General features: G+C 47.3%; 1 protein-coding gene across 3 annotated transcripts in view; it reads right to left on the bottom strand.

Moving 5' to 3' along the window:
* The window catches only part of LOC144691862 (cell adhesion molecule 2-like), a 561,087-nt gene that overhangs the window by 56,425 nt on the left and 478,189 nt on the right, over positions 1–26,473 (bottom strand). For 2 of the 3 annotated variants that reach the window (XM_078560433.1, XM_078560434.1), the window contains exon 6: positions 2,156–2,278. The exons of the other annotated variant lie outside the window; for it this stretch is intronic. In XM_078560433.1, coding sequence (XP_078416559.1) covers positions 2,156–2,278 — 123 coding nt within the window. The remainder of the gene's footprint in view (positions 1–2,155; positions 2,279–26,473) is intronic. 3 annotated transcript variants of the gene reach the window in all.

Genomic DNA, 26,473 nt, shown 5'->3' with positions numbered 1-26,473 from the left:
GCGAGATGGAGAGATCGCCTATTTGTCTCTGCAGGGGTGACTTAGACTGGTGTTGCTTCTTGCTTCTGTTATTCTCAACCATTGGTTTTCAACCAGTTTTTTCTCTGTGTATTCCTGGAAGGGGGAAATAGGCATGTCTTGCATCTACGGTTTTTATACATTCAGAGATAAAACTCAACAGGAGATGGGCTTTTTGGATATCTGATGAGATGTAGGAAACAGTCTCTACTGTCTTCACAAACACAGGAGATTAAAGCCCAGCCTTTTGCATTTTCTTTCAAGTGTCTCCTTTTGAAGTGAGCCTCGACACCTCTTCAGGTGTGAAATTCCACGTCCTCTCAGGGCAGGTCAGAGGCAGTGAGTAACTCACCTCCTGACTCCCCAGAGCCTGTCCATTACCTACAGCGAACAAGTCCGGAGTGTGATGGAATACTCTCCACTTGCTTGGATGGGAAAAGTTCAAAACTATCCAGACCAAAGTAGTTCACTTAACAATACTCCCACTGCTAGACTCAATATTCACTCCCTCCACCACCGACGCACAGTAGCAGCAGTGAGTACCATTTTCAAGATGCATTGCAGGAACTCACCAAGGCTCCTTCAACAGCACCTTCCAAACCCACGATCACTACCATCTAGAAGGACAAGGGCAGCAGACAGATGGGAACACCACCACCTGGAAGTTCCCCTCCAAATCACTCAGCATCCTGACTTGGAAATATATCGCCGTTCCTTCACTGTCACTGGGTCAAAATCCTGGAACTCCCTCCCTAACAGCACTGTGGGTGTACCTACACCACATGGACTGCAGTGGTTCAAGAAGGCAGCTCACCACCACCTTCTCAAGGGAAACTAGGGATGGGCAATAAATGCTGGCATAGTCAATGATGCACATATTTCAAATATAAATGAGATGCCGATAGGCTGCTGGTGACTGAACAATTACATTCAACCATGAGCCATTGGAAGGAAGAAGTCCACAATTTGTCATTTGTGAACCTTTCAGTCACAGCGTTGTTGAGAGAAATTAGTCCACCCACCAGCCTTGAATGGCAGAGGGATTGGGTCATGGGGAATTTTACCTTTCTGGTTAGTTTGTTCGTCTTTGCTCAGTAACCCAATACACCTTACCCCATACCCAATACGCCATGCCCAATACCCCCATACGCAATATCCAATACCCCATACCCAATACCTAATACCCCATACCCAATACCCCATATACAATAACCAATACACCTTATCCCATACCCAATGCCCCTTACCCAATACACCTTAACCCATACCCCATACCCAATACCATATACCATAAGACCATAAGGCCAAATGACGTAGGAGCAGAAGTTGGCTATTCAGCCCAGTGAGTCTACTCCGCCATTCAAAGAGATCATGGCTGATCTGATAATCCTCAACTCCACTTTCCTGCCTTTTCCCCATAACCCTTGATTCCCTTACTGATTAAAAATCTATCACCTCGTTTGGCTCCATCAGATCAGACAAATTCTTCTCCCCTCCTGTGTTCCTCTCTTGTTGGTTTTAACTTCTTCCTGCTATTTAGCATCCTCCAATACCTCTGCGAGTATCGGAGGTCATTGGGGGGAAACTAAGGTGGGGATATCGGGAGATGGAGTTACAGCTGAGCCTGCTTCCCCCCGATGTACAAACACCACCATCCAGCAGTTTGGGCATTAGGTGAGGACTCGGAGCCAGATCACGGGCTGAGCTTCCCTTGTTCTGTAACTACCCCACCCCACCATTTCTACCAGGATAGCAGGGAGTGAGCCCAGAATATTCCTGCTTGCTAACAATCAGTTACCCACTTTCCTGAAGGGGAATTAGTTTACAAACCCATCCTGCCCCAACTCCCACTGGGGGGAAGGCGGGAGGCGGGGGGGGGGGGGGGGGGGGTGGGTTAGTTTAAAAACCCATCCTGCCCCATTCCCACTGAGGTTGGGGGGGCTGCGGTTTAGATTATAATTGCCCTTGCAATCACCCCAGTTACCCAGTCCCTCTCTGGGTGGACACTTTTGGAACTGTGCTCAATAAATGATGTATTAGAAAAGATAAAATGAACTAAAACAACTACAAAAACTACTCACTACTTTCAGCTAAATTGACAACTAGTTGAGAAAGAAATGCAGGCTTGATACTGTACCTCGGGCCCTGGAGACTGCGGTCAGTTTGGTGGTGCTGGTTGCTATTGTAAGAGGGGTTGTGATTGTTGTAGTGGAGGGAGAGAAAGGGGCGTTGATAGTGGGAGACGGAGAGATGGGAGCATCTGGTTGGTGGGAAGAAAAAATAATCTTGAAACAGGCAAGAGACAAAAAACGAAACCAAAGAAAACGAAACCAATCAAACAGATCATGCATCATGAATAAAGGAAAACTCACAGAGCAAAAAATCATTCCAAATAATACACAGATGCAATGAAGCTGAATAATATAAACCAACAAACATTGGCTGCCCAATGTTAACAGATTACAGAGAACTCTCTGAATATAAAATAAAGGCAATAAAAACACAAACATTTCCAGCTCCCTCTCGATGATTAACAGAAAGTATGGGGCTAGGGTTGCCAATTCTCCAGGATTGCCCTGGAGTCTCCTGGAACTTAGACTGAACATTGCTGGGAGTAAGGCTGAGGGGGAAAATTCATAGGGGCATTAATGTTTGTGATCTTGTTTCACTTTCTTTAAATACTTTTAATGGTGAGTTATAAAAATATTGGAGATGTAAAAATGGCTGTTTGAGGGCAAGGTGGGAATTCATGTCCAGGAATATGCCCAATCCAAGTTGGCGATTTAATGCTGAGCTCATTCTCCAAGGGGCCTGAACAACGTCACATGGAGCAGAACCGCATCAGCAGAGTGGCCGCTCGGTCTGGAGTGGCCGCTCGGTCTGGAGCAACCTGTCGGAGTCACAAGGCTTCCTGAGGAGGCAGGTTGGATACTACACCTGTGGTAATGCATTCCTGTGGTTACCACTGAATCCATACAGACCTTAGACTGAATGCAACAGGCCTGGGGTATGGACAACACAGAACGTTATGTGGAAAGCAGGCTGGGACTGCCTGTACAAGGCTAACCACTCTGGGTTTGTGCTACCAGGCCCCTGTTGGATTGTTGAACTGAAGCTTGGCACCCAGGGCAAGGGTCGCTGGGTCTGCATGGTTACCAGTTCCAAATCAGCTGTAAATTCAACTCTGCAGAAACTTAATGGTAGGTTCTCTGGTTATAGGCTTCCAGCACCTGCTATGTTCTTGGGGAGAGCAAACTCAAGAATCAGGACTACAATATCGTCCTACTCCTGACCTGTACTGGCCATGCTAAGCTGCTTTTGAAGAGTCAATGGGTGTGAGAGTCATGACCACAATACTAGAATCATATAGCGCAGTAGGAGACTATTCAGCCCACCGTGCCTGTACTAGTTCTTTTGAAAGAGCTATCTAATTAGTCCCTCTCCCCTCTGCTCTTCACCTAAGGCCCTGCAAGTTTTTCCTTCTTGAATATACACCCATCTCTCGTAGGCTTGTTTCTGGCCCTTGCTGCCAGTGCACAGCTGAACTGACAGGTGAGAAAGTGTCAGGGAAATCTCTCCAGTGCTGTAATCCAATCTCTGATCGTCACACCCTGAGGTTAGCCGGACCCAATAAACTTACTCTTAAATTTAGACATGAATAAACAGCGTCACCTGCAATATGTACCTGCAATAGATATGCACATTAAAAATACACACACAATGGTCGGAAACAGAATACTAATACCCAGTCTTAAAGGCATTACATTATTAGTGTTATTGGCACTTTCCCTCCGGACATGAATTGCCCAGTCTCCTCCATTTCTGCTGAAGTCTCTGTCAGTCACTGAGGTACGAGCTTCACAGGGAGCAAGGTGACTGACTAATCAGATAGTTGGGAAATTTCAAAACAATTAAGTCCTGTGAAATATTACAAACCTTTTTTCTAACCCAATGACAGGGCCCCTTTTATAACCTACTAGCAAACATAACACTGCTATTCGAGAAATAAGGGAGAGAGAAAACAGAGGACTAGAGGCCAGTTAGCCTGACATCAGTCACCAGGAAAATGCTGAAACCTGTTGTTAAATAAGTCTTAAAAACGCAGTTAGAAAAATATAGTTTGATCAGACAGAGTGAGCCTGGTTCTACCAAAGGGAAATAGTGTGTGACATTAGGGAATAGGAATGCAACTAGTAAGGTAGATAAAGGGGAACCAGTAGATGTAGAGTACCTGGATTTCCAAAAGGCATTCGATATGGTGCCTCACAAATGGTTAATGCACAAGGTAAGAGCAGATGGTTGGAGGTGATATATTAGCACAGATAGAGGATTGGTTAATGGGCAGGAAACAGAGTTATAACTAACGGATGCCACAAAGATCAGGGTTGTGGCCTCAACTATTTACAATCTACATTAATGAAGAGTCTGAGAGTAATGTATCCAAGTTTGCTGACAACTCAAAGGTAGGTGGGAATGTAAACTGTGAGGAGGATAGAAAGAGGCTGTAAAGAGATATAGACAGGTTAAGTGAGTGGGCAATGAGGTAGAATATAATTTTATAATTTGGAGAAGTGTGAGGTTAATAACTATGGTAAAAAGAATAGAAAAGCAGAATATTTTTTAAAGGTAGGAATCCTGTAAACGTTTATGTTTAGAAGAACCTGGATGTAATTGCATAAGGAACACAGAAGGTTAACAAGCAAGTACAGCAAGCAATTAGGAAGATGTGATGACCTTTGAACAGGCAACAGTACAGTAAGGATAATTTGTAACGTCTCTAAAATATCTGGGAATCTGTAATTGTTTTTAAAGAAAGAGACTTTTAATTATATCAATTTAATATCAATTATAAAGGGATCAGTTGTAATTTTCTTGGATAATAAGAAATACTAGCCCATGTGATCTGGTGACCCTTGAGCTGGGAGCAGTATTAACAGGAAGTGAAGACCAGAAGCCACCTGGCCGACAGACACAAAGAGAGTTGCAAAATAAAGGAGAGCTGCAGACACAAAGAGTTAGCAGACAGAGACAGAAAGAGGAGCACAGAATTCATGTGAGTTGAAGCCAGCTAAACTGTCCACAAAAAGATTGCTTTTCATTTTGGCAGTAAGGAGAAAAGTAGTGTTCCAGAAGCTCTTGGGGAAGTGATGTATGAGTGAGTTAAAAGGGACTGAATCCTAAAAAGTGGTTCAAATAGCTAAGGCATGTGAAAGGGCTGAGAGTTTTTTTTATTCATTCACAGGATGTGGGCTTTGCTGGCTGGGCCAACATTTATTGTCCATCCCTAGTTGCCCTTGAGAAGGTGGTGGTGAGCTGCCTTCTTGAACCGCTGTAGTCCATGTGGTGTAGGTACACCCACAGTGCTGTTATGGAGGGAGTTCCAGGATTATAACAAGGCGATGGTCTAATGGTATTGTCACTGGACTGGTAATCTATGGGAGCTGCACTCCTCCAGGCAAGTGGGGAGTATTCCATCACACTCCTGACTTGTGCCTTGTAGATGGTGGACGGGCTCTGCGGAGTCAGGAGGTGAGTTACTCGCCACAGTCCGAGTCTGACCTGCTCTTGTAGCCACAGTATTTATATGGCTAGTCCAGTTAAGTTTCTGGTCAATGGTAACCCCCAGGATGTTGATAGTGGGGGATTCAGTGATGGTAATGCCATTGAATGTCAAAGGGCGATGGTTAGATTCTCTCTTTTGGAGATGGCCATTGCCTGACACTTGTGTGGCACAAATGTTACTTGCCACTTGTCAGCCCAAGCCTGGATATTGTCCAGGTCTTGCTGCATTTGGACATGGACTGCTTCAGTATCTGAGGGGCCATGAATGGTGCTGAACATTGTGCAATCATCAGTGAACGTCCCCACTTCTGACCTTATGATGGAAGGAAGGTCATTGATGAAGCAGCTGAAGATGGTTGGGCCGAGGACACTGCCCTGAGGAACTCCTGCAGTGATGTCCTGGAGCTGAGATGACTGACCTCCAACAACCATAACTATGTTCCTTTGTGCTCGGTATGACTCCAACCAGTGGAGAGTTTTCCCCCTGATTCCCATTGACTCCAGTTTTGCTAGGGCTCCTTGATGCCACACTTGGTCAAAAGCGGCCTTGATGTCAAGGGCAGTCACTCTCACCTCACCTCAGGAGTTCAGTTCTTTTGTCCATTTTTGAACCAAGGCTGTAATGAGGTCAGGAGCTGAGTGGAACCCAAACTGAGCATCACTGAGCAGGTTATTGCTCAGCAAGTGCTGCTTGATAGCACTATTTATGACCCCTTCCATTACTTTACTGATAATCGAGGATAGACTGATGGGACGGTAATTGGCTGTGTTGAATTTGTCCTGCTTTTTGTGTACAAGATTGCTGGGCAATTTTCCACATAGCCGGGTAGATGCCAGTGTTGTAGCTGTACTGGAACAGCTTGGCTAGGGGCGCAGCAAGTTCTGGAGCACAGGTCTTCAGTACTATTGCCAGAATATTGTCAGGGCCAATAGCCTTTGCAGTATCCAGTGCCTTCAGCCATTTCTTGATATCATGTGGAGTGAGGGATATGCTGGGCCATGAGGTTACAGACTGTGTTTGAGTACAATTCTGCTGCTGCTGATGGCACCATTAGTGAAGCAGATGTCTTTTTACAACAAACATTGTATCAGAAAACCAGGTTATGAACTGAGTGTTGTTGGTTGGTCGGCTGTGGAGGAACTCCAGAAAGCCACACCATCAGGGCTGACATGCTTCAACTGAGAGAGGCTTCATAGATGGTCACCTGATCAATGTTAACCTTACCAGGGACTTTGGATGAAATATGTCTGCCAGTGAATGTGACTCGAGGGCCGAATGGGTTGATTTGGAAAGATGTTGGATTGCACATGGTACCAGTTTGTGTGAGGAGTGAAATGGGTGCTTGAGATTGTCTCAGACATATCTTTGTTGTATCAACTCTTTAAAGTGAAATTTACCTTTTTCTTTAATTATCATTTGCCTGTCAATTCATGTTTAATTTCCATTAGTTCGGATTCATGTTAAAGTACACACTACAAAAAGTAGAATCTTCTTGGTAATTTCTTCATTGGGGGGTTATTCAGTAAATGTGGTTATTTTGGTTTACAGTTTCCCCACAGGAACCCTAACAGAAAGAAATGGAATGTTGGTTTTCATTGCAAGGGGATTGGAGTACAGGAATAAAGAGGTCTTGCTATTGTTGTCCAGGGTTTTGGTGAGACCAGATCTGGAATACTGTGTGCAGCTTTAGTCTCCGCATTTAAGAAAGGATATATTTGCATTGGAGGGGATACAGTGAAGGTTCACCAGATTGGTCTCCGGGATGAGTGGGTTGTCTTATGATGAGAGGCTGAGTAAATTGGATCTTTATTGTCTGGAGTTTAGAAGGATGAGAGGCAATCTCGGTTAAACAAACATGATTCTGAAGGGGTTTGATAGGGTAGACTGTGAGAGGCCATTTCTACTGGCTGGGTAATATAGAACACAGAGGCACAGTCTCAGGATAAGGGGCTGATCATTTAGGACTAAGATGAGGAGAAATTATGTCACTCAGAGCGTTGTGAATCTTTGGAATTCTCTACCCCAGAGGGTTGTGGATGCTCCATCGTTGAATATATTTAAGGCTGGAATAGACAAATATTTGGTCTCTCAGGGAATTAAGGGATCTGGGGAGTGGGCAGGAAATTCATATGAATGGCAGTAGATCCATAGATTGCTGCAGTCTTTCATTCTCTGCAGTAGTGATTTGTACATCACAGGCTGACTTCATAAGCTGTGGGCATCAATGTGTGGAGAGGAAGTAGGAGGCACTCAGAGACCAGGGATACTAGAAAGACATTAGTGAGGCTAATAGTCAGCTACAAGGGACAGTTGGGGCAGGTAAGTATATCGGAAAGTGACACGAAGCCAATATATTGCTCACTCACAAAGCACCAGATGGATACCTTAAACTGACTGAAATTCGTGGCTGCATACATTGAGACTCACTGGCTTCCACTGTCCCTGCATTGTCTTATTAATGGAGTCAAAATCCTGGAACTCCCTCCCTAACAGCACCATGGGTGTACCTACACCACATGGACTGCAGCGGCTCAAGAAGGCAGCTCACCATCAACTTTTCAAGGGCAACTAGGGATGGGCAATAGATGCTGGTCCAGCCAGCGATACCCACATCCTGTGAATGAATAAAAAAAAAGGAAGTGGGGTAGCTGGAAATCCTGGAGATTTTCTTGCAATGGTTGATACAAAATACTTTCAATGTATTCACATAAAGATTACAGGTACTATACTTAGGAATTGAAGAGGGGCAGACATAACAAAAACAAGGAAGTTGTGATAAAATTGGATAAAATATTGGGTCAGACTTAACTGGAGTATTGGGTCCAACAAACACTCCCAGGACAGGTACAGCACGGGGTTAGATACAGAGTAAAGCTCCCTCTACACTGTCCCCATCAAACACTCCCAGGACAGGTACAGCACGGGGTTAGATACAGAGTAAAGCTCCCGCTACACTGTCCCCATCAAACACTCCCAGGACAGGTACAGCACGGGGTTAGATACAGAGTAAAGCTCCATCTACACTGTCCCCATCAAACACTCCCAGGACAGGTACAGCATGGGGTTAGATACAGAGTAAAGCTCCCGCTACACTGTCCCCATCAAACACTCCCAGGACAGGTACAGCACGGGGTTAGATACAGAGTAAAGCTCCATCTACACTGTCCCCATCAAACACTCCCAGGACAGGTACAGCACGGGGTTAGATACAGAGTAAAGCTCCCGCTACACTGTCCCCATCAAACACTCCCAGGACAGGTACAGCACGGGGTTAGATACAGAGTAAAGCTCCCTCTACACTGTCCCCATCAAACACTCCCAGGACAGTACAACATGGGGTTAGATACAGAGTAAAGCTCCCTCTACACTGTCCCCAACAAACACTCCCAGGACAGGTACAGCACGGGGTTAGATATAGAGAAAAGCTCCCTCTACATTGACCCCATCAAACACTCCCAGGACAGGTACAGCACGGGGTTAGATACAGAGTAAGCTCCTTTTACACTGTCCCATCAAACACTCCCAGGACAGGTACAGCACGGGGTTAGATACAGAGTAAAGCTCCTTCTACACTGTCCCCATCAAACACTCCCACAACAGGTACAGCATGGGGTTAGATACAGAGTAAATCTCCCTCTACACTGACCCCATCGAACACTCCCAGGACAGGTACAGCACGGGGTTAGATACAGAGTAAAGCTCCCTTTACACTGTCCCCATCAAACACTCCCAGGACAGGTACAGCATGGGGTTAGATACAGAGTAAAGCTCCCTCTACACTGTCCCCAACAAACACTCCCAGGACAGGTACAGCACAGGGTTAGATACAGAGTAAAGCTCCTTCTACACTGGCCCCATCAAACACTCCCAGGACAGGTACAGCACGGGGTTAGATACAGAGTAAAGCTCCCTCTACTCTGTCCCCATCAAACACTCCCAGGACAGGTACAGCACGGGGTTAGATACAGAGTAAAGCTCCCTCTACACTGACCCCATCAAACACTCCCAGGACAGGTACAGCACGGGGTTAGATACAGAGTAAAGCTCCCTCTACTCTGTCCCCATCAAACACTCCCAGGACAGGTACAGCACGGGGTTAGATACAGAGTAAAGCTCCCTCTACACTGACCCCATCAAACACTCCCAGGACAGGTACAGCACGGGGTTAGATATAGAGTAAAGCTCCCTCTACACTGTCCCCATCAAACACTCCCAGGACAGGTACAGCATGGGGTTAGATACAGAGTAAAGCTCCCTCTACACTGTCCCCATCAAACACTCCCAGGACAGGTACAGCACGGGGTTAGATACAGAGTAAAGCTCCCTCTACACCGTCCCCATCAAACACTCCCAGGACAGGTACAGCACGGGGTTAGATATAGAGTAAAGCTCCCTCTACACTGTCCCCATCAAACACTCCCAGGACAGGTACAGCACGGGGTTAGATACAGAGTAAAGCTCCCTCTACACTGTCCCCATCAAACACTCCCAGGACAGGTACAGCACGGGGTTAGATACAGAGTAAAGCTCCCTCTACACCGTCCCCATCAAACACTCCCAGGACAGGTACAGCATGGGGTTAGTTACAGAGTAAAGCTCCCTCTATACTGTCCTAAACATTTGCCTCAGAGGCTGCTCCTGAAGGATACCTTCACTGCATTTATTTGCTTCTTTTGAATTTCTCTCTGTCACCTTCCCACAGTTAGATACAGTAATAGATACTGAACGCCAGCTGTCTCCTTGATCCTGCTCTCACCATGGTCCTGCGCTCTCTGTGTAATCTCTCTCAGTCATTTTGTGCCTAATGATGTGTAGCGTTCAGCTGTAACACCAACTTCACTGGGATGTGGAGACTCAGCATCATGTAGGCACGAGACAGGAGACCCAAAAGCCTGGTAGGTCCCATAGTGGACCCCAAAACTGAGGGGATTGTGTTCCAGTTTGACTTTTAACCTGTCTGTTGAGAGAAAAACTGGAATGCTGAAAAATGAAATAAAAATAATATTTGGACAAATTATGCAACAGGTCACCATTACTGAGCCTCGCTTTTTAAATCCAGATCATTAATTGAATTTAAGTTCCACCAGCTGTCATAGTGGGATTTGAATCCATCTCCCCAGAGAATTAACCTGGGTCTAGTGACATTACCACAATGCCACTGTCTCCCCGCTGGTTTTAAGAGCAGCAGGGGATTTATGTCCTGCACGGGCTTGCATGGTTATGGCTTGCACATTTTCTACATTACAACAGTGACTTGGAAATTACTTCTCCGGCTGTACAGCGCTTTGAAATGTTCGGATGCTGTGAACTGTGCGATGTAAATGCAAGTCTTTCTTTCACTATATGGTGTCCCTCAATCCCTAAGAAACTGATAAGCTTGAAACAGAACTTCAACCTTCAACTCTTCAACTACAGTGAAGGAAATTCTGTACCAGACACTGGTTCGACCGCACTTAGAGTATGGCATAGCCACTTGCGACCCATATAGTGCTAAAAACATACCCCCCTTGAGAAAGTTCAATGTTGGGCAGCTCATTTTGTAACAAACAATTCCTCACAACTGGTGAGGAATCAGTTGGTCATGTCGCTCAGCTGGCACAGACTCCAGAACAGACGAAAAGCCCAGAGCTGGACCAGTCTCTATAACATTTTGAGTGAACAATAAAATATTTCTAAATAGTACATTCAGCCCAAAAATGACTGAACTCGAAGGGTTCATAATCAACAGCTCCAACTGGACACAAGCCAATGTGCTCCCTTTGGAAACTCCTTATTCCCGAAGGACAATTTAGGACTGGAACAATCTTCCAAAAAACCTTGATCTCCACGCTCTCTAACGATTCGTTTAAGGAAAATCTGTTAACCATTTTTAATTACTGTGGCCATCAATTGATTAATTGTGCATGACCTGTGAGGATTCCCGATTGGGAGGCTACGGAGGGAAACCTTACCAAGTGTCAAGTAAGCCCCAGAGTTAGTGAACACTCCCCTGTACAGTGAGCCAGTGTTTGGAGTGTGATTCCAGTGAACAGTGTGCATTCCTCTGTACAGTGAGCCAGTGCTTGGTCTGTGATTCCAGTGAACAGTGTGCATTCCTCTGTACAGTGAGCCAGTGCTTGGTCTGTGATTCCAGTGAACAGTGCGCATTCACCTGAACTGTGAGCCAGTGTTTGGAGTGTGATTCCAATGAACAGTGCGCATTCCCCTGTACAGTGAGCCAGTGTTTGGAGTGTGATTCCAGTGAACAGTGCGCATTCCCCTGTACAGTGAGCCAGTGTTTGGAGTGTGATTCCAGTTCCAATCCTAAAGCACACAAACAATTGATTTACAACTAAATCTTCACGGTGGGAACATGAATGAATATCCTGTTTATTACTGAACCAACCACATTTGCTGTTGCTGAAAACCAAGCCTTCCAATCAACACAATCCTTCTTGATAAGGATTGTGTTTGGAAAGGTGTTAATGGCAAGATAACTGTGCGTTACCACCAACGGGGAACAGTTCACACTCAGTTTTCTTCACAATAAAATCAATCCAAGAGAAAATCAGGCAAGAGTGTAGTGGGCAGAAAATTGATTTGACCCACACACACTGACTCTCACTGGGGTACGGGCCCCACAAACACTGACTCTCACTGGGGTACGGGCCCCACACACACTGACTCTCACTGGGGTACGGGTCCCACACACACTGACTCTCACTGGGGTACGGGTCCCACACACACTGACTCTCACTGGGGTACAGGTCCACACACACTGATTCTCACTGGGGTACGGGTCCCACACACACTGACTCTCACTGGGGTACGGGTCGCACACACACTGACTCTCACTGGGGTACGGGTCCCACACACACTGACTCTCACTGGGGTACGGGTCCCACACACACTGACTCTCACTGGGGTACGGGTCCTACACACACTGACTCTCACAGGGGTACGGGTCCCACACGCACACTGACTCTCACTGGGGTACGGGTCCCACACACACACTGACTCTCACTGGGGTACGGGTCCCACACACACACTGACTCTCACTGGGGTACGGGTCCCACACACACACTGACTCTCACTGGGGTACGGGTCCCACACACACAGACTCTCACTGGGGTACAGGTCCACACACACTGACTCTCACTGGGGTACGGGTCTCACACACACTGACTCTCCCTGGGGTACAGGTCCACACACACTGACTCTCACTGGGGTACGGGTCCCATACACACTGATTTTCACTAGGGTGCGGGTCCCACACACACTGACTCTCTCTGGGGTACGGGTCTCACACACACTTACTCTCACTGGGGTACGGGTCCCATACACACTGACTCTCACTGGGGTACGGGTCCCACACACACTGACTCTCACTGGGGTACGGGTCCCACACACACTGACTCTCACTGGGGTACAAGTCCCACACACACTGACTCTCACTGGGGTACGGGTCCCACACACACTGACTCTCACTGGGGTACGGGTCCCACACACACTGACTCTCACTTGGGTACGGGTCCCACACACACTGATTTTCGCTAGGGTGCGGGTCCCACACACACTGACTCTCACTGGGGTACGGGTCCCACACACACTGACTCTCACTGGGGTACGGGTCCCACACACACTGACTCTCACTTGGGTACGGGTCCCACACACACTGATTTTCGCTAGGGTGCGGGTCCCACACACACTGACTCTCACTGGGGTACGGGTCCCACACACACTGACTCTCACTGGGGTACGAGTCCCACACACACTGACTCTCACTGGGATACGGGTCCCACACACACTGACTCTCACTGGGGTACGGGTCCCACACACACTGACTCTCACTGGGGTACGGATCCCACACACACTGACGCTCACTGGGGTACGGGTCCCACACACACTGACTCTCACTGGGGTACGGGTCCCACACACACTGACTCTCACTGGGGTACGGGTCCCACACACACTGATTTTCACTAGGGTGCGGGTCCCACACACACTGACTCTCACTGGGGTACGGGTCCCACACACACTGACTCTCACTGGGGTACGAGTCCCACACACACTGACTCTCACTGGGGTACGGGTCCCACACACACTGACTCTCACTGGGGTACGGGTCCCACACACACTGACTCTCACTGGGGTACGGATCCCACACACACTGACGCTCACTGGGGTACGGGTCCCACACACACTGACTCTCACTGGGGTACGGGTCCCACACACACTGACTCTCACTGGGGTACAGGTCCCACACACACTGACTCTCACTGGGGTACGGATCCCACGCACACACTGACTCTCACTGGGGTACGGGTCCCACACACACAGACTCTCACTGGGGTACAGGTCCACACACACTGACTCTCACTGGGGTACGGGTCTCACACACACTGACTCTCCCTGGGGTACAGGTCCACACACACTGACTCTCACTGGGGTACGGGTCCCATACACACTGATTTTCACTAGGGTGCGGGTCCCACACACACTGACTCTCTCTGGGGTACGGGTCTCACACACACTTACTCTCACTGGGGTACGGGTCCCATACACACTGACTCTCACTGGGGTACGGGTCCCACACACACTGACTCTCACTGGGGTACGGGTCCCACACACACTGACTCTCACTGGGGTACAAGTCCCACACACACTGACTCTCACTGGGGTACGGGTCCCACACACACTGACTCTCACTGGGGTACGGGTCCCACACACACTGACTCTCACTTGGGTACGGGTCCCACACACACTGATTTTCGCTAGGGTGCGGGTCCCACACACACTGACTCTCACTGGGGTACGGGTCCCACACACACTGACTCTCACTGGGGTACGGGTCCCACACACACTGACTCTCACTTGGGTACGGGTCCCACACACACTGATTTTCGCTAGGGTGCGGGTCCCACACACACTGACTCTCACTGGGGTACGGGTCCCACACACACTGACTCTCACTGGGGTACGAGTCCCACACACACTGACTCTCACTGGGATACGGGTCCCACACACACTGACTCTCACTGGGGTACGGGTCCCACACACACTGACTCTCACTGGGGTACGGATCCCACACACACTGACACTCACTGGGGTACGGGTCCCACACACACTGACTCTCACTGGGGTACGGGTCCCACACACACTGACTCTCACTGGGGTACGGGTCCCACACACACTGATTTTCACTAGGGTGCGGGTCCCACACACACTGACTCTCACTGGGGTACGGGTCCCACACACACTGACTCTCACTGGGGTACGAGTCCCACACACACTGACTCTCACTGGGGTACGGGTCCCACACACACTGACTCTCACTGGGGTACGGGTCCCACACACACTGACTCTCACTGGGGTACGGATCCCACACACACTGACGCTCACTGGGGTACGGGTCCCACACACACTGACTCTCACTGGGGTACGGGTCCCACACACACTGACTCTCACTGGGGTACAGGTCCCACACACACTGACTCTCACTGGGGTACAGATCCCACGCACACTGACGCTCACTGGGGTACGGGTCCCACACACACTGACTCTCACTGGGGTACGGGTCCCACACACACTGACTCTCACTTGGGTACGGGTCCCACACACACTGATTTTCGCTAGGGTGCGGGTCCCACACACACTGACTATCACTGGGGTACGGGTCCCACACACACTGACTCTCACTGGGGTACGGGTCCCACACACACTGATTTTCACTAGGGTGCGGGTCCCACACACACTGACTCTCACTGGGGTACGAGTCCCACACACACTGACTCTCACTGGGGTACGAGTCCCACACACACTGACTCTCACTGGGGTACGGGTCCCACACACACTGACTCTCACTGGGGTACGGGTCGCACACACACTGACTCTCACTGGGGTACGGGTCCCACACACACTGACTCTCACTGGGGTATGGGTCCCACACACACTGACTCTCACTGGGGTACGGGTCCCACACACACTGACTCTCACTGGGGTACGGGTCCCACACACACTGACTCTCACTGGGGTACGGGTCCCACACACACTGACTCTCACTTGGGTACGGGTCCCACACACACTGATTTTCACTAGGGTGCGGGTCCCACACACACTGACTCTCACTGGGGTACGGGTCCCACACACACTGACTCTCACTGGGGTACGGGTCCCACACACACTGATTTTCACTAGGGTGCGGGTCCCACACACACTGACTCTCACTGGGGTACGGGTCCCACACACACTGACTCTCACTGGGGTACGAGTCCCACACACACTGACTCTCACTGGGGTACGGGTCCCACACACACTGACTCTCACTGGGGTACGGTTCCCACACACACTGACTCTCACTGGGGTACGGATCCCACACACACTGACTCTCACTGGGGTACGGGTCCCACACACACTGACTCTCACTGGGGTACGGGTCCCACACACACTGACTCTCACTGGGGTACGGGTCCCACACACACTGACTCTCACTGTGGTACGGGTCCCACACACACTGACTCTCACTGGGGTACGGGTCCCACACACACTGACCCTCACTGGGGTACGGGTTCCACACACAGTGACTCTCACTGGAGTACAGGTCCCACACACACTGACTCTCACTGGGGTACGGGTTCCACACACACTGACTCTCACTGGGGTACGGGTCCCACACACACTGATTTTCACTAGGGTGCGGGTCCCACACACACTGACTCTCACTGGGGTACGAGTCCCACACACACTGACTCTCACTGGGGTACGAGTCCCACACACACTGACTCTCACTGGGGTACGGGTCCCACACACACTGACTCTCACTGGGGTACGGGTCGCACACACACTGACTCTCACTGGGGTACGGGTCCCACACACACTGACTCTCACTGGGGTATGGGTCCCACACACACTGACTCTCACTGGGGTACGGGTCCCACACACACTGACTCTCACTGGGGTACGGGTCCCACACACACTGACTCTCACTGGGGTACGGGTCCCACACACACTGACTCTCACTTGGGTACGGGTCCCACACACACTGATTTTCACTAGGGTGCGGGTCCCACACACACTGACTCTCACTGGGGTACGGGTCCCACACACACTGACTCTCACTGGGGTACGGGTCCCACACACACTGATTTTCACTAGGGTGCGGGTCCCACACACACTGACTCTCACTGGGGTACGGGTCCCACACACACTGACTCTCACTGGGGTACGAGTCCCACACACACTGACTCTCACTGGGGTACGGGTCCCACACACACTGACTCTCACTGGGGTACGGTTCCCACACACACTGACTCTCACTGGGGTACGGATCCCACACACACTGACTCTCACTGGGGTACGGGTCCCACACACACTGACTCTCACTGGGGTACGGGTCCCACACACACTGACTCTCACTGGGGTACGGGTCCCACACACACTGACTCTCACTGTGGTACGGGTCCCACACACACTGACTCTCACTGGGGTACGGGTCCCACACACACTGACCCTCACTGGGGTACGGGTTCCACACACAGTGACTCTCACTGGAGTACAGGTCCCACACACACTGACTCTCACTGGGGTACGGGTTCCACACACACTGACTCTCACTGGGGTACGGGTCCCACACACACTGACCCTCACTGGGGTACGGGTTGCAGGGGTTTGATTTCCCAGCTCTGTGCTCCTCACTCATATCTGGAACTGATGCTCTATCAGGTTAAGCTGCTAAGGTGTGTTTAAAACTCCTCTCATGTACAAGCTGCAGAATTTGTCTATCGGAACTGGTGAGTCACAATAATATTATTTGTGATGTTTACTGGAGGGACAGATATGTTTCTCGAAAGGTCAGAATCATTATACTGGGCTAATTTCGTTAGTCTCATTACCATTTACTGTTAATGATCAGAACATTTCCATCCAAAGAGGAATCACCTTGTGTTCTGAGCACCGAGTTAAAGAGCATTTGTGGAATAATGATGTTCGAGAGAACGAAAATGACGAGTGTTAATGATGATGGGGAGAGTAATTACCAGGTGCTAAGTATTGTCGGCCCACACAAACAGTGAATCTGTGGGACCTCCAGGGATGAAAGGTCATTCATTTACCATTCCTGTGACTTAGCCTCAGATTAATTAATAATTTCTTTCCCTTGTTCCAATTACTTAGCCGCACCAAGCGGTGTGATCACCCTGGTTATTTAATGAGTTGTCAGCTTCATCATTTTAAAATAAAAATAACAAGTCTTTCAGGGAGAACCAATGTATTTCAGCAATTCAGCAACTTTCCCCTGCTGAAACATTGTCACTTACTGACCCTGGTTAGTATACACATACAGAGTTTTAAAAAATTCTTTCTCGGGATGCGGGCATCGCTGGTAAGGCCAGCATTTATTGCCCATCCCTAATTGCCTTTGAGAAGGTGGTGGGGAGCTGACTTCTGGATTGCAACTTGCTTGGCCATTTCTGAAAACAGTTAAGGGTCAACCACATTGCTGTGGGTCTGGAGTCACGTGTAGGCCAGACCAGGTAAGGACGGCAGATTTCCTTCCCTAAAGGGCAGTAGTGAACCAGATGGGTTTTTACAGCACAATCGATGATAGTTTCAAGGTCACCATCACTGGGACTGGCTTTATATTCCAGATTTATTTACTCAACTAAAATTCCACCAGCTGCCATTTGAACCTCTCTTCAGAACATTCGCCTGCGTCTCTAGATTATTAGTCCAGTGACCTTAACACTACACTGCCATCTCCCAGAGTGGGTATACACAGCTTGGATATACACAGAGTGGATAGGATATACATAGACAGAGTGAATATACACAGATTGAACATACAGACACAGGGTGAATATAGACAGACAGAGTGAATATATACAGACGGATCGAATATACACAGACGGTGAATACACACAGATTGAATATACAAATACATGGTGAAAATATACAGACAGGGTGAATATATACATTCAGGGTAAATATAAACACAGGCATGATATACACAGAATGAACGTATAGGGTGAATATACAAAAAAAATTGGGATATACACAGCTCTTTTATATGTACACAGGCTCTGCTGTGTGACCTAATTTTGACAGGGTGGTGGCAGGGAGCTGGATCATTGACTAGAACCTGGAGTAGGGAAGCCAAAACTTTCCAGCCCTGGTCTCGTGCTCCGGCTCCTGATCTCTATCCACGGATTGTTAATCGTGATCTCGATGACACTCCCAATCCTGGTCTGCTAATCAGGGACTCCCGACCCTGGTCTCCAGGCAGGGTTTAGGGATCCTGGTCTCTATCAGGCAACTCCTGAGCCTAGGCTCCATCCAGGGCCCAGGGACTCCTGCTATTGGTACTGGGTCAGACACTCGACTGGGCTGGGGTGATAAATGTGGGAATGCTGACAGTATCCTGCCGGGTTTTTAACAGGGAATTCACATGAAGCATAATGGATCAGGTGAGAGATGGGAGGGCAGTCAGTGTCTGTGGAACCTGGAGCCTCACCTGAGTCAGGGGGAAAGAAAAGGATGGAAGAGAGCAAACCAGAAGATCAGGCTGTAAAGTTCAGCAAAGGGATTTCCTGTTGTCAGTGATGGATTAGATGCAATCACACATCAGGCACTGGAGTGTGGGAAGAGATAAGATGAAACTCTCTGCAGCTCCATGGGTCTAAAATTTCAATATATCCCATGATACAAACAGAGATCATATGGAGATATCTCCACAGTGTCAGCTCTCACTGCACAAACTGCTTTCCACCTCTTTACACTCACAGAGGTTACTCTGTGATACCGGGTGGTAACACTTGTGACTGTTTACACCATTTAAATGTAGAGCTAAAAACACCCAAGTGACGCTGAATGAAGAAAACAAAGACCTGCATTTCTATAGCACCTTTCACGACCTCAGCATGTCCTAACAGCCAATGGAATATTTGTGAAGTGTAGTCACTGTTGCAATACAGGGAACAAGGCAGCTAATTCTCAAATGGCTCCTCCACTGTGCACAGTGCAGTGGGGTAACACGAGACACCACACACAAGTTTAGATTAATAATTCCCTGACGTGTAATCCTCGACAACCAGAGGTGAGATGAGGACAAAGGTTTTCACATGGTAAATTGTTATGGTTTGGAATGTGCTGCCTGAAAGAGTGGTGGAAGCAGATTCATTTGTCACATAGAAACAAAGAAAATTTATGGCCCAGAAGGAGGCTATTCAGCCCATCGAGTCTGTGCTGCCCCAGAGAGCTACCCAGTCCAATCCCACCTTCCAGCTCTTGGTCCAAAGTCCTGTAAGTGATGGCATCTCAAGTATATATCCAAGTATTTTTTAATGTAGAAATTATGATGAGTGTTTCTGTCTCTCCCACCCTGTCAGGCAGTGAGTTCCATCGCCCTTTCAGTGAAAACATTTCTCCTCAACTCCCCTCGAATCCTTCTACCAGTTACTTTCAATCTCTGTCCCCTGGTTACTGACCTCTCTACTAAGGAAATAAGTCCTTCCTATCCACTCTATTGAGGGCCGATATAATTTTATAAACCTCAATTAATCCTCCCCTCAGCTTCCTCTGTTCCAAACAAAACAATCCTAGCCTATCCTCAGAGCTAAAATTCTCCATTCCTGGAATCATTCCTCGCAAATCTCCCCTGTACCCTCTCCTCGGTGCAGTCACATCCTTCCTGTAATCTGCTGATCAGGAGAGTAGTACTCCAGCTGTGGTCTAACTAGGGTTTTATACAGTTCCAGCATGACCTCCCTGCTCTTCTATCCTATGCCTCTCCTCCACACACAAGTTCCCTTTTCTGGCTTTAATCAGCCTGATGTTTTCCGTAGTTATTTTCTTGCCCTTTTGTATTTTGTTATTCTTCAGGGGACATGGATGTTGTTAGCAAGGCCAACATTTGTTGCTCATCCCCAATTGCCTTTGAGCTGAGTGGTTTGCTAGGGCCGTTTTGGAGGTCAGTTCAGAATCAACCACGTTGCTGTGGGTCTGGAGTCACATGTAGGCCAAACTGGGTAAGGACAGAGATTTCCTTCCCTAAAGGGCATTAGGGAACCAGGTGGGCTTTTACAACAATCAGTGATAGTTTCATGGTCACCATTACTGAGACTAGCTTTATATTCCCGATTTACTAATTTAATTTAAATCCCACCAGCGGCTGTGGTGGGATTTGAACCCATGTCCCCAGAGCATTACCCTGGGCCTTTGGATTACTAGACCAGTGACATTCCCACTATGACACCATCTCCCCTTATATTTATAAAATATCCTTGTGTTTTCTCGATTTTGCTTGACAATATGTTTCCACTCCTTCTCTTTGCTTTCCTAATTTCCTTTTCATTTCACCCCTGTAGGCCCTGTGTTCCTCTCCGATTTCTGTACTATTGATCTTGGCATCTTCTCCTTGCCTGCAATCCATGGGTCTTCATTTGGGAATCCCATGCGTTTTCATTGTGGGAACGCTCTCTCTCTCTCCTCCCTCAATGCCTCCCACTCTCTGACACTGACTTACCTGCAAAGAGCTGCTTCCAGTCCACCTGTGCCAAGCCACTGCTCAGGTTAGGAAAATTCAAAAGCAAGGGATGGGCAACAACATTCCCATCCAGAGAAAGAACAAAAAAGATGGTCTTCCCCAATTGAAAACATTTACTCTCATTATCCTCTTCCATTCAATCAAACTGAATTCTGATCAAAAGGGTTAGAATTCTGGATTCTGATCAAAAGATGAAGATTTGACAGGGACAAATTCGCATTGTGAAAGAGGAGAGGAGTGGGATTGGATAGCTTTTTCAAATAGTTGGCTCAGACATGATGGGCTGAATGGCCTCCTTCTGTACTGTAAGGCTTCAGGCAGATCACAGCAGCTCACTTTGTAAAAAAAATTCTTCTCAACTCGTCTCTGGTTCTTTTGCCAATTATCTTCAATCTGTGTGGTTACTGACCCTCCTGCCACTTGAAACAGTTTCTCCCTCTCTACTCTATTAAAACCCTTCATCATTTCAAGCACCTCCATCAATCTCTTCTTAACCCTCTCTGCTCTAAGGAGAACAATCTCAGATCCTCCAGTCTCTCCATGTAACTGAAGTCCATCATCCCTGGTACCGTTCTAGTAAATCTCCTCTGTACTCTCTCCAATGTACTTTCTACGATGCAGAGCTGAGAAATGACCACACTCAGAGTGGGTTTAATCAGGGGAGTGGTTGGGAAGTTGTGATTGGCCTCAGTACCCACAGCTCAGGAGAGCAGATGACCCTGCTTTTGGGTTGCCCCATGACATCCCTCCCACCCCCATGGAGAATCAGCTGCAGCTCCAGGCTGGGGAGTGACGTAGTTACTCCTGCCACAGCTCAGGTGAGCTACTGGGAGCGAGCTGTTCAGTGGGAGTCTGGTGAGGAGGGCACTCCAGTCCCTGGACTTTCCTCTGACAAATGTTCACAGGCAAAAGGAAATAGACAGGTGAATGTTGATGAACAACCTGTAAAATTGATTAAATGGCTCTGGTCGTTGCTTCATTTAAACGCACTGTAAAACTGCCCGAATAACTAGGGTTGTAGAGAGGGCTTTAAACTAAATAGAAGTGGGGGAGGGTTCTGGAGAGTGGATACATAGACCTACAAAGCAAAAGGACATGGCAGCATTGCAGGGCAGCTATTTAAGTAATGATACCCAGAGTGTGACAGGAAGGGACAGAGTGTACAGACATTAAAAAAAGCAGCAAATAGGGTCAAAGTGCGAAAAAATGGTAAAAAGGCAAAATTAATGGCTCTTTACTTAAATGCATATAGGGCAGGATTTTCCTGAAGCAACGACCAGAGCCATTGAGGCCATTGACAGAGTCATTGAAGCAATTAATGGACCTGCCCGTCCAACCTTAAGGCTGGCGGGCAGGCCGGGAGCCCTGGCGGGCTGAGGTTTCATGTGGTTTTTAAAAAATTTAATTCAAGTTTTTAAAAAAGTTATGGACATGTCCCAACTCATATGACAGTGTCACATGAGGGGACATGTCAGGGATTTTTTTTTTCTATTTTTAATATTTTTTATTGTAGAGCTGATCTCCCTGAGGCAGCACTTAGCCTCAGGGAGGTGAGTCTGCTCTTTCATGCGCATGCACGGAAGAGCGCACTCTCGGGTTTCGGGAATCCCCCCGCTCACACAGGGAGCACAGAGCACTTCCTGGCAGACGTCATGCTGGGCGGGTCTTAATTGGCTCGCCAACGTAAAATGGCAGCGTGGCCCCGATCGGGGGTGCCGATCAGAGGCACGCCTCTTGCACACCCGCACTTCAACTTACCCCCCGACGGGGGGCATATCCTGTCCATAGTATTCGGAAAAAAATTAATTAATTAACGGCACAAATAGGGGTTAATGGGTATATCTTATAGCCATTATGTAGACATGGTTATAAGGAGATCAAAGCTGGGAACTAAATATTCAGGGGTATGTGACTTTTCAAAAGAAAGGGTGGTGGGGTAGCTTTGTTTAGTACGGGATGGAATAAGTATGATAGCAAGAAATGATCTTGGATCGGAAGATATAGAATCCATATGGGTGGAGGTAGGAAATAACAAGAGGAAGGAGACACTGGTGAGAGTAGTCTACAGGCCCCTTAACAGTAGCTATACTGTAGGACAGAGAATCAGGAGATAATGAGGGCATGTAAAAAAAGCACTATATTACTCATAGGTGACTTTAATCTTCATGTAGATTGGGAAAGTCAAATTGGCAGAGGTAGCCACAAGCAAGAATTCATGGAGTGTATTCTGGACAGTTTCCTAGAACAATATGTTGTGGATCCAACCAGGGATCAGGCTATTTTGGATATGATAATCTGTAATGAGGTTTAATGAATTATCTCAGAGCAAAAGATCCAATAGGAAACAGTGACCATAACATTGTGGAATTTAGCATTCAGTTTGAGAGAGAGAAACTTAGGTCAGAAACAGCTGTGCTGAACTTAAATAAGGGTAATTACAAAGGAATAAAGGCAGAGTTGGCTTGAGTGGAGTGGGAAAGGAGTTTAGTAGAAAAGACGGTTGATGAACAATGACAGATGTTTTAGAGAGTAGTTCATCAATCACAACAAAAATATATCCCAGTCAGGAAGAAGGATTGGAGGAAGGGGATAAACCAACCATGGTTAAACAAGGAAGTTAAGGACAGTATGAAATTGAAAAAAAAAACATACAATGTGGCAAAGATTAGTGCTATGCCAGAGAATTGGGAAAGTTTTAAAAACCAACAAAAGATGACCAAAAAATAATAAAGAGGGAGAAAATAAACTTTGAGCGTAAACTGGCAAGTAATATAAAAATGGACAGTAAGAGCTTCTTCAAATATATAAAAAGGAAGAGAGAGGCCAAAGTGAACATAGGCCCCTTAGAGAATGAGGCTGAAGAAATAACAATGGGGAACCAGGAAATGGCAGAGGAGTTGAATAAATACTTTGCATCAGTCTTCACGGTAGAAGACACTAATAGCATTCCAAAAATACTAAATAATCAAGGGGCAAGAGGGGGAGGAAATAAACAACAATAAAAATAATAACTTTCACTAGAGGAAAAGTACTAGGGAAACTAATGGGGCTAAAGGCCGATAAGTCCCCTGGACCTGATGGGTTGCAGCCTAGGATATTAAAGGAAGTAACTACAGAGATAGAGGACGCACTGGTAGTAATCTTCCAAGAATCCTTAGATTCTAGAAAAGTCCCAGAGGATTGGAAAACTGCCAAAGTAACACCCTTATTCAAAAAGGGAGGGAGACAAAAAACAGGTAACCATAGGCCAGTTAGCTTAACATCCGTCATTGGGAAAATGTTAGTCTATTATAAAGGATATAATAGCAGAGCATTTAGAAATGCATAATATAATCAAGCAGAGTCAGCATGGCTTCATGAAGGGGAAATCATGCCTGACAAGTTTATTAGAATTCTTTGAGGAGGTAACTAGCAGAATAGCTAAAAGGGAACCAGTAGATGTAATATATTTGGATTTCCAAAAGGCGTTCGATAAGGTACTGCACATAAGGCTACTTAAAAAGATAAGAGTGTTGGGGGTAGTATATTCGCATGGATAGAGGATTGGCTAACTAATAGAAGACAGAGAGTTGGGATGAGGGGGGGCATTTTCAGGATGGCAACCTGTAACTAGTGGAGTGCCACAGGGATCAGTGCTGGGGCCACAATTATTTACAATATATTTTAATGTCTTAAATGAGGGAAGTGAATGTACTATCGCCAAGTTTTCAGATGACACAAAAATAGGTGGAAGGTGGTGAGGATGACACAAAGAGTCTACAGAGGGATATAGACAGGTTAAGTGAGTGGGTCAAAATCTTGGCAGATGGAATATAATGTGTGAAAAAGTGAGGTTATGCACTTTGGCAGGAAGAATAGAGGAGCTGAATATTATTTAAATGGAGAAAGGCTGCAGAGAGCTGCAGCACAGAGGGATTTGGGGATCCTTGTGCATGAATCCCAAAAAACTAGCATACAAGTTCAACAGGTAATAGGGAAGGCAAATGGAATGTTGGCCTTTATCTCAAAGGGAATGGAGTATAAAAATAGGGAAGTCTTGCTAAAATTATATAAGGCACATGTTAGACCACACCTAAAATACTGTGAACAGTTTTGGATCCCAAATCTAAGGAAAGATATACTGGCATTGGAGGCAGTCCAAAGGAGGTTCACTAAGTTGATCCCGGGTATGGAGGGATTTTCTTATGAGGAGAGGTTGATTAGGATGGGCTTGTACTCATTGGAGTTTAGAAGAATGAGAGGTGACCTTATTGAAACATATAAGATTCTTAGGGGGCTTGACAGGGTAGGTGCTGAGAGGTTGTTTCCCCTTGTGGGAGAGTCTAGGCCCAGAGGGCATAATCTCAGAGTAAGGGGGCGGCCATTTGAACCAGAGATGAGGAGGAATTTCTTCTCTCAGAGGGTAGTGAATCTGTGGAATTCTTTACCGCAGGGGGCTATAGAGGCTGGGTCATTAAGTATATGCAAGGCTGAGATAGACAGATTTTTAATCAGTAAGGGAATCAAGGGGTATGGGGAAAAGGCAGGAAAGTGAAATTGGGGATTATCAGATCAGCCACGATCTCATTGAATGGCAGAGCAGACTTGATGTGTGAAATTGCCTCCTTCTGCTCCTATGTCTCATGGTTTCCATTCTCTCTGCTTTCCCCAGCTGTGTACAGTAAATTATTCAGGGTGAATATCGAGAGCAATCCTGACCAACACTCTTTTTATTCTGACTATTTAAACGGTAATATTAAAATAATCTGCCTTGTGATATTTCATCCTGCAAGTAGGCTAGAAATAAACGTGTGTACCCTCACACTGTGCATTACTCCCATTAATTGTACCCTCACACTGTGCATTACTCCCGTTAATTGTACCCTCACACTGTGCATTACTCCCGTTAATTGTACCCTCACACTGTGCATTACTCCCGTTAATTGTACCCTCACACTGTGCATTACTCCCGTTAATTGTACCCTCACACTGTGCATTACTCCCGTTAATTGTACCCTCACACTGTGCATTACTCCCATTAATTGCCTGCCAGCAGAAATGGTGAGGACTTGTCTGAAACATAGCATTCAGGAATAGAGGGCAGTGTAAGAATCTGCATGATGGGGGATGTGAGAGTGGAAAGCAGTGGTGATGCTGGGTTTAACGTGTGGCCTAAGTGGATTCTGATTAACGTAGGGGAGGAGAGAGAGTGAGAGCATGGAGGGAAGACCTCACTGACAGCATGGCATTATGATAGCCAACATGAATGAATGGCCCCATTATGCTTTCTCCTACGACACTGTGGTTTATCTCTGTTACTCAGCAATGACACCAGAATGAAAATCACTATTATAGTCAGATACTTACTGGAGTGGCAATTTATTGAAATCTACTAA

This window comes from Cetorhinus maximus, chromosome 16 (assembly GCF_964194155.1).
Source record: "Cetorhinus maximus chromosome 16, sCetMax3.hap1.1, whole genome shotgun sequence".
Lineage (NCBI taxonomy): Eukaryota > Metazoa > Chordata > Chondrichthyes > Lamniformes > Cetorhinidae > Cetorhinus > Cetorhinus maximus.
Note: the sequence above shows the minus strand (reverse complement) of the source record. Positions and strands in the feature narration are given on the sequence as shown.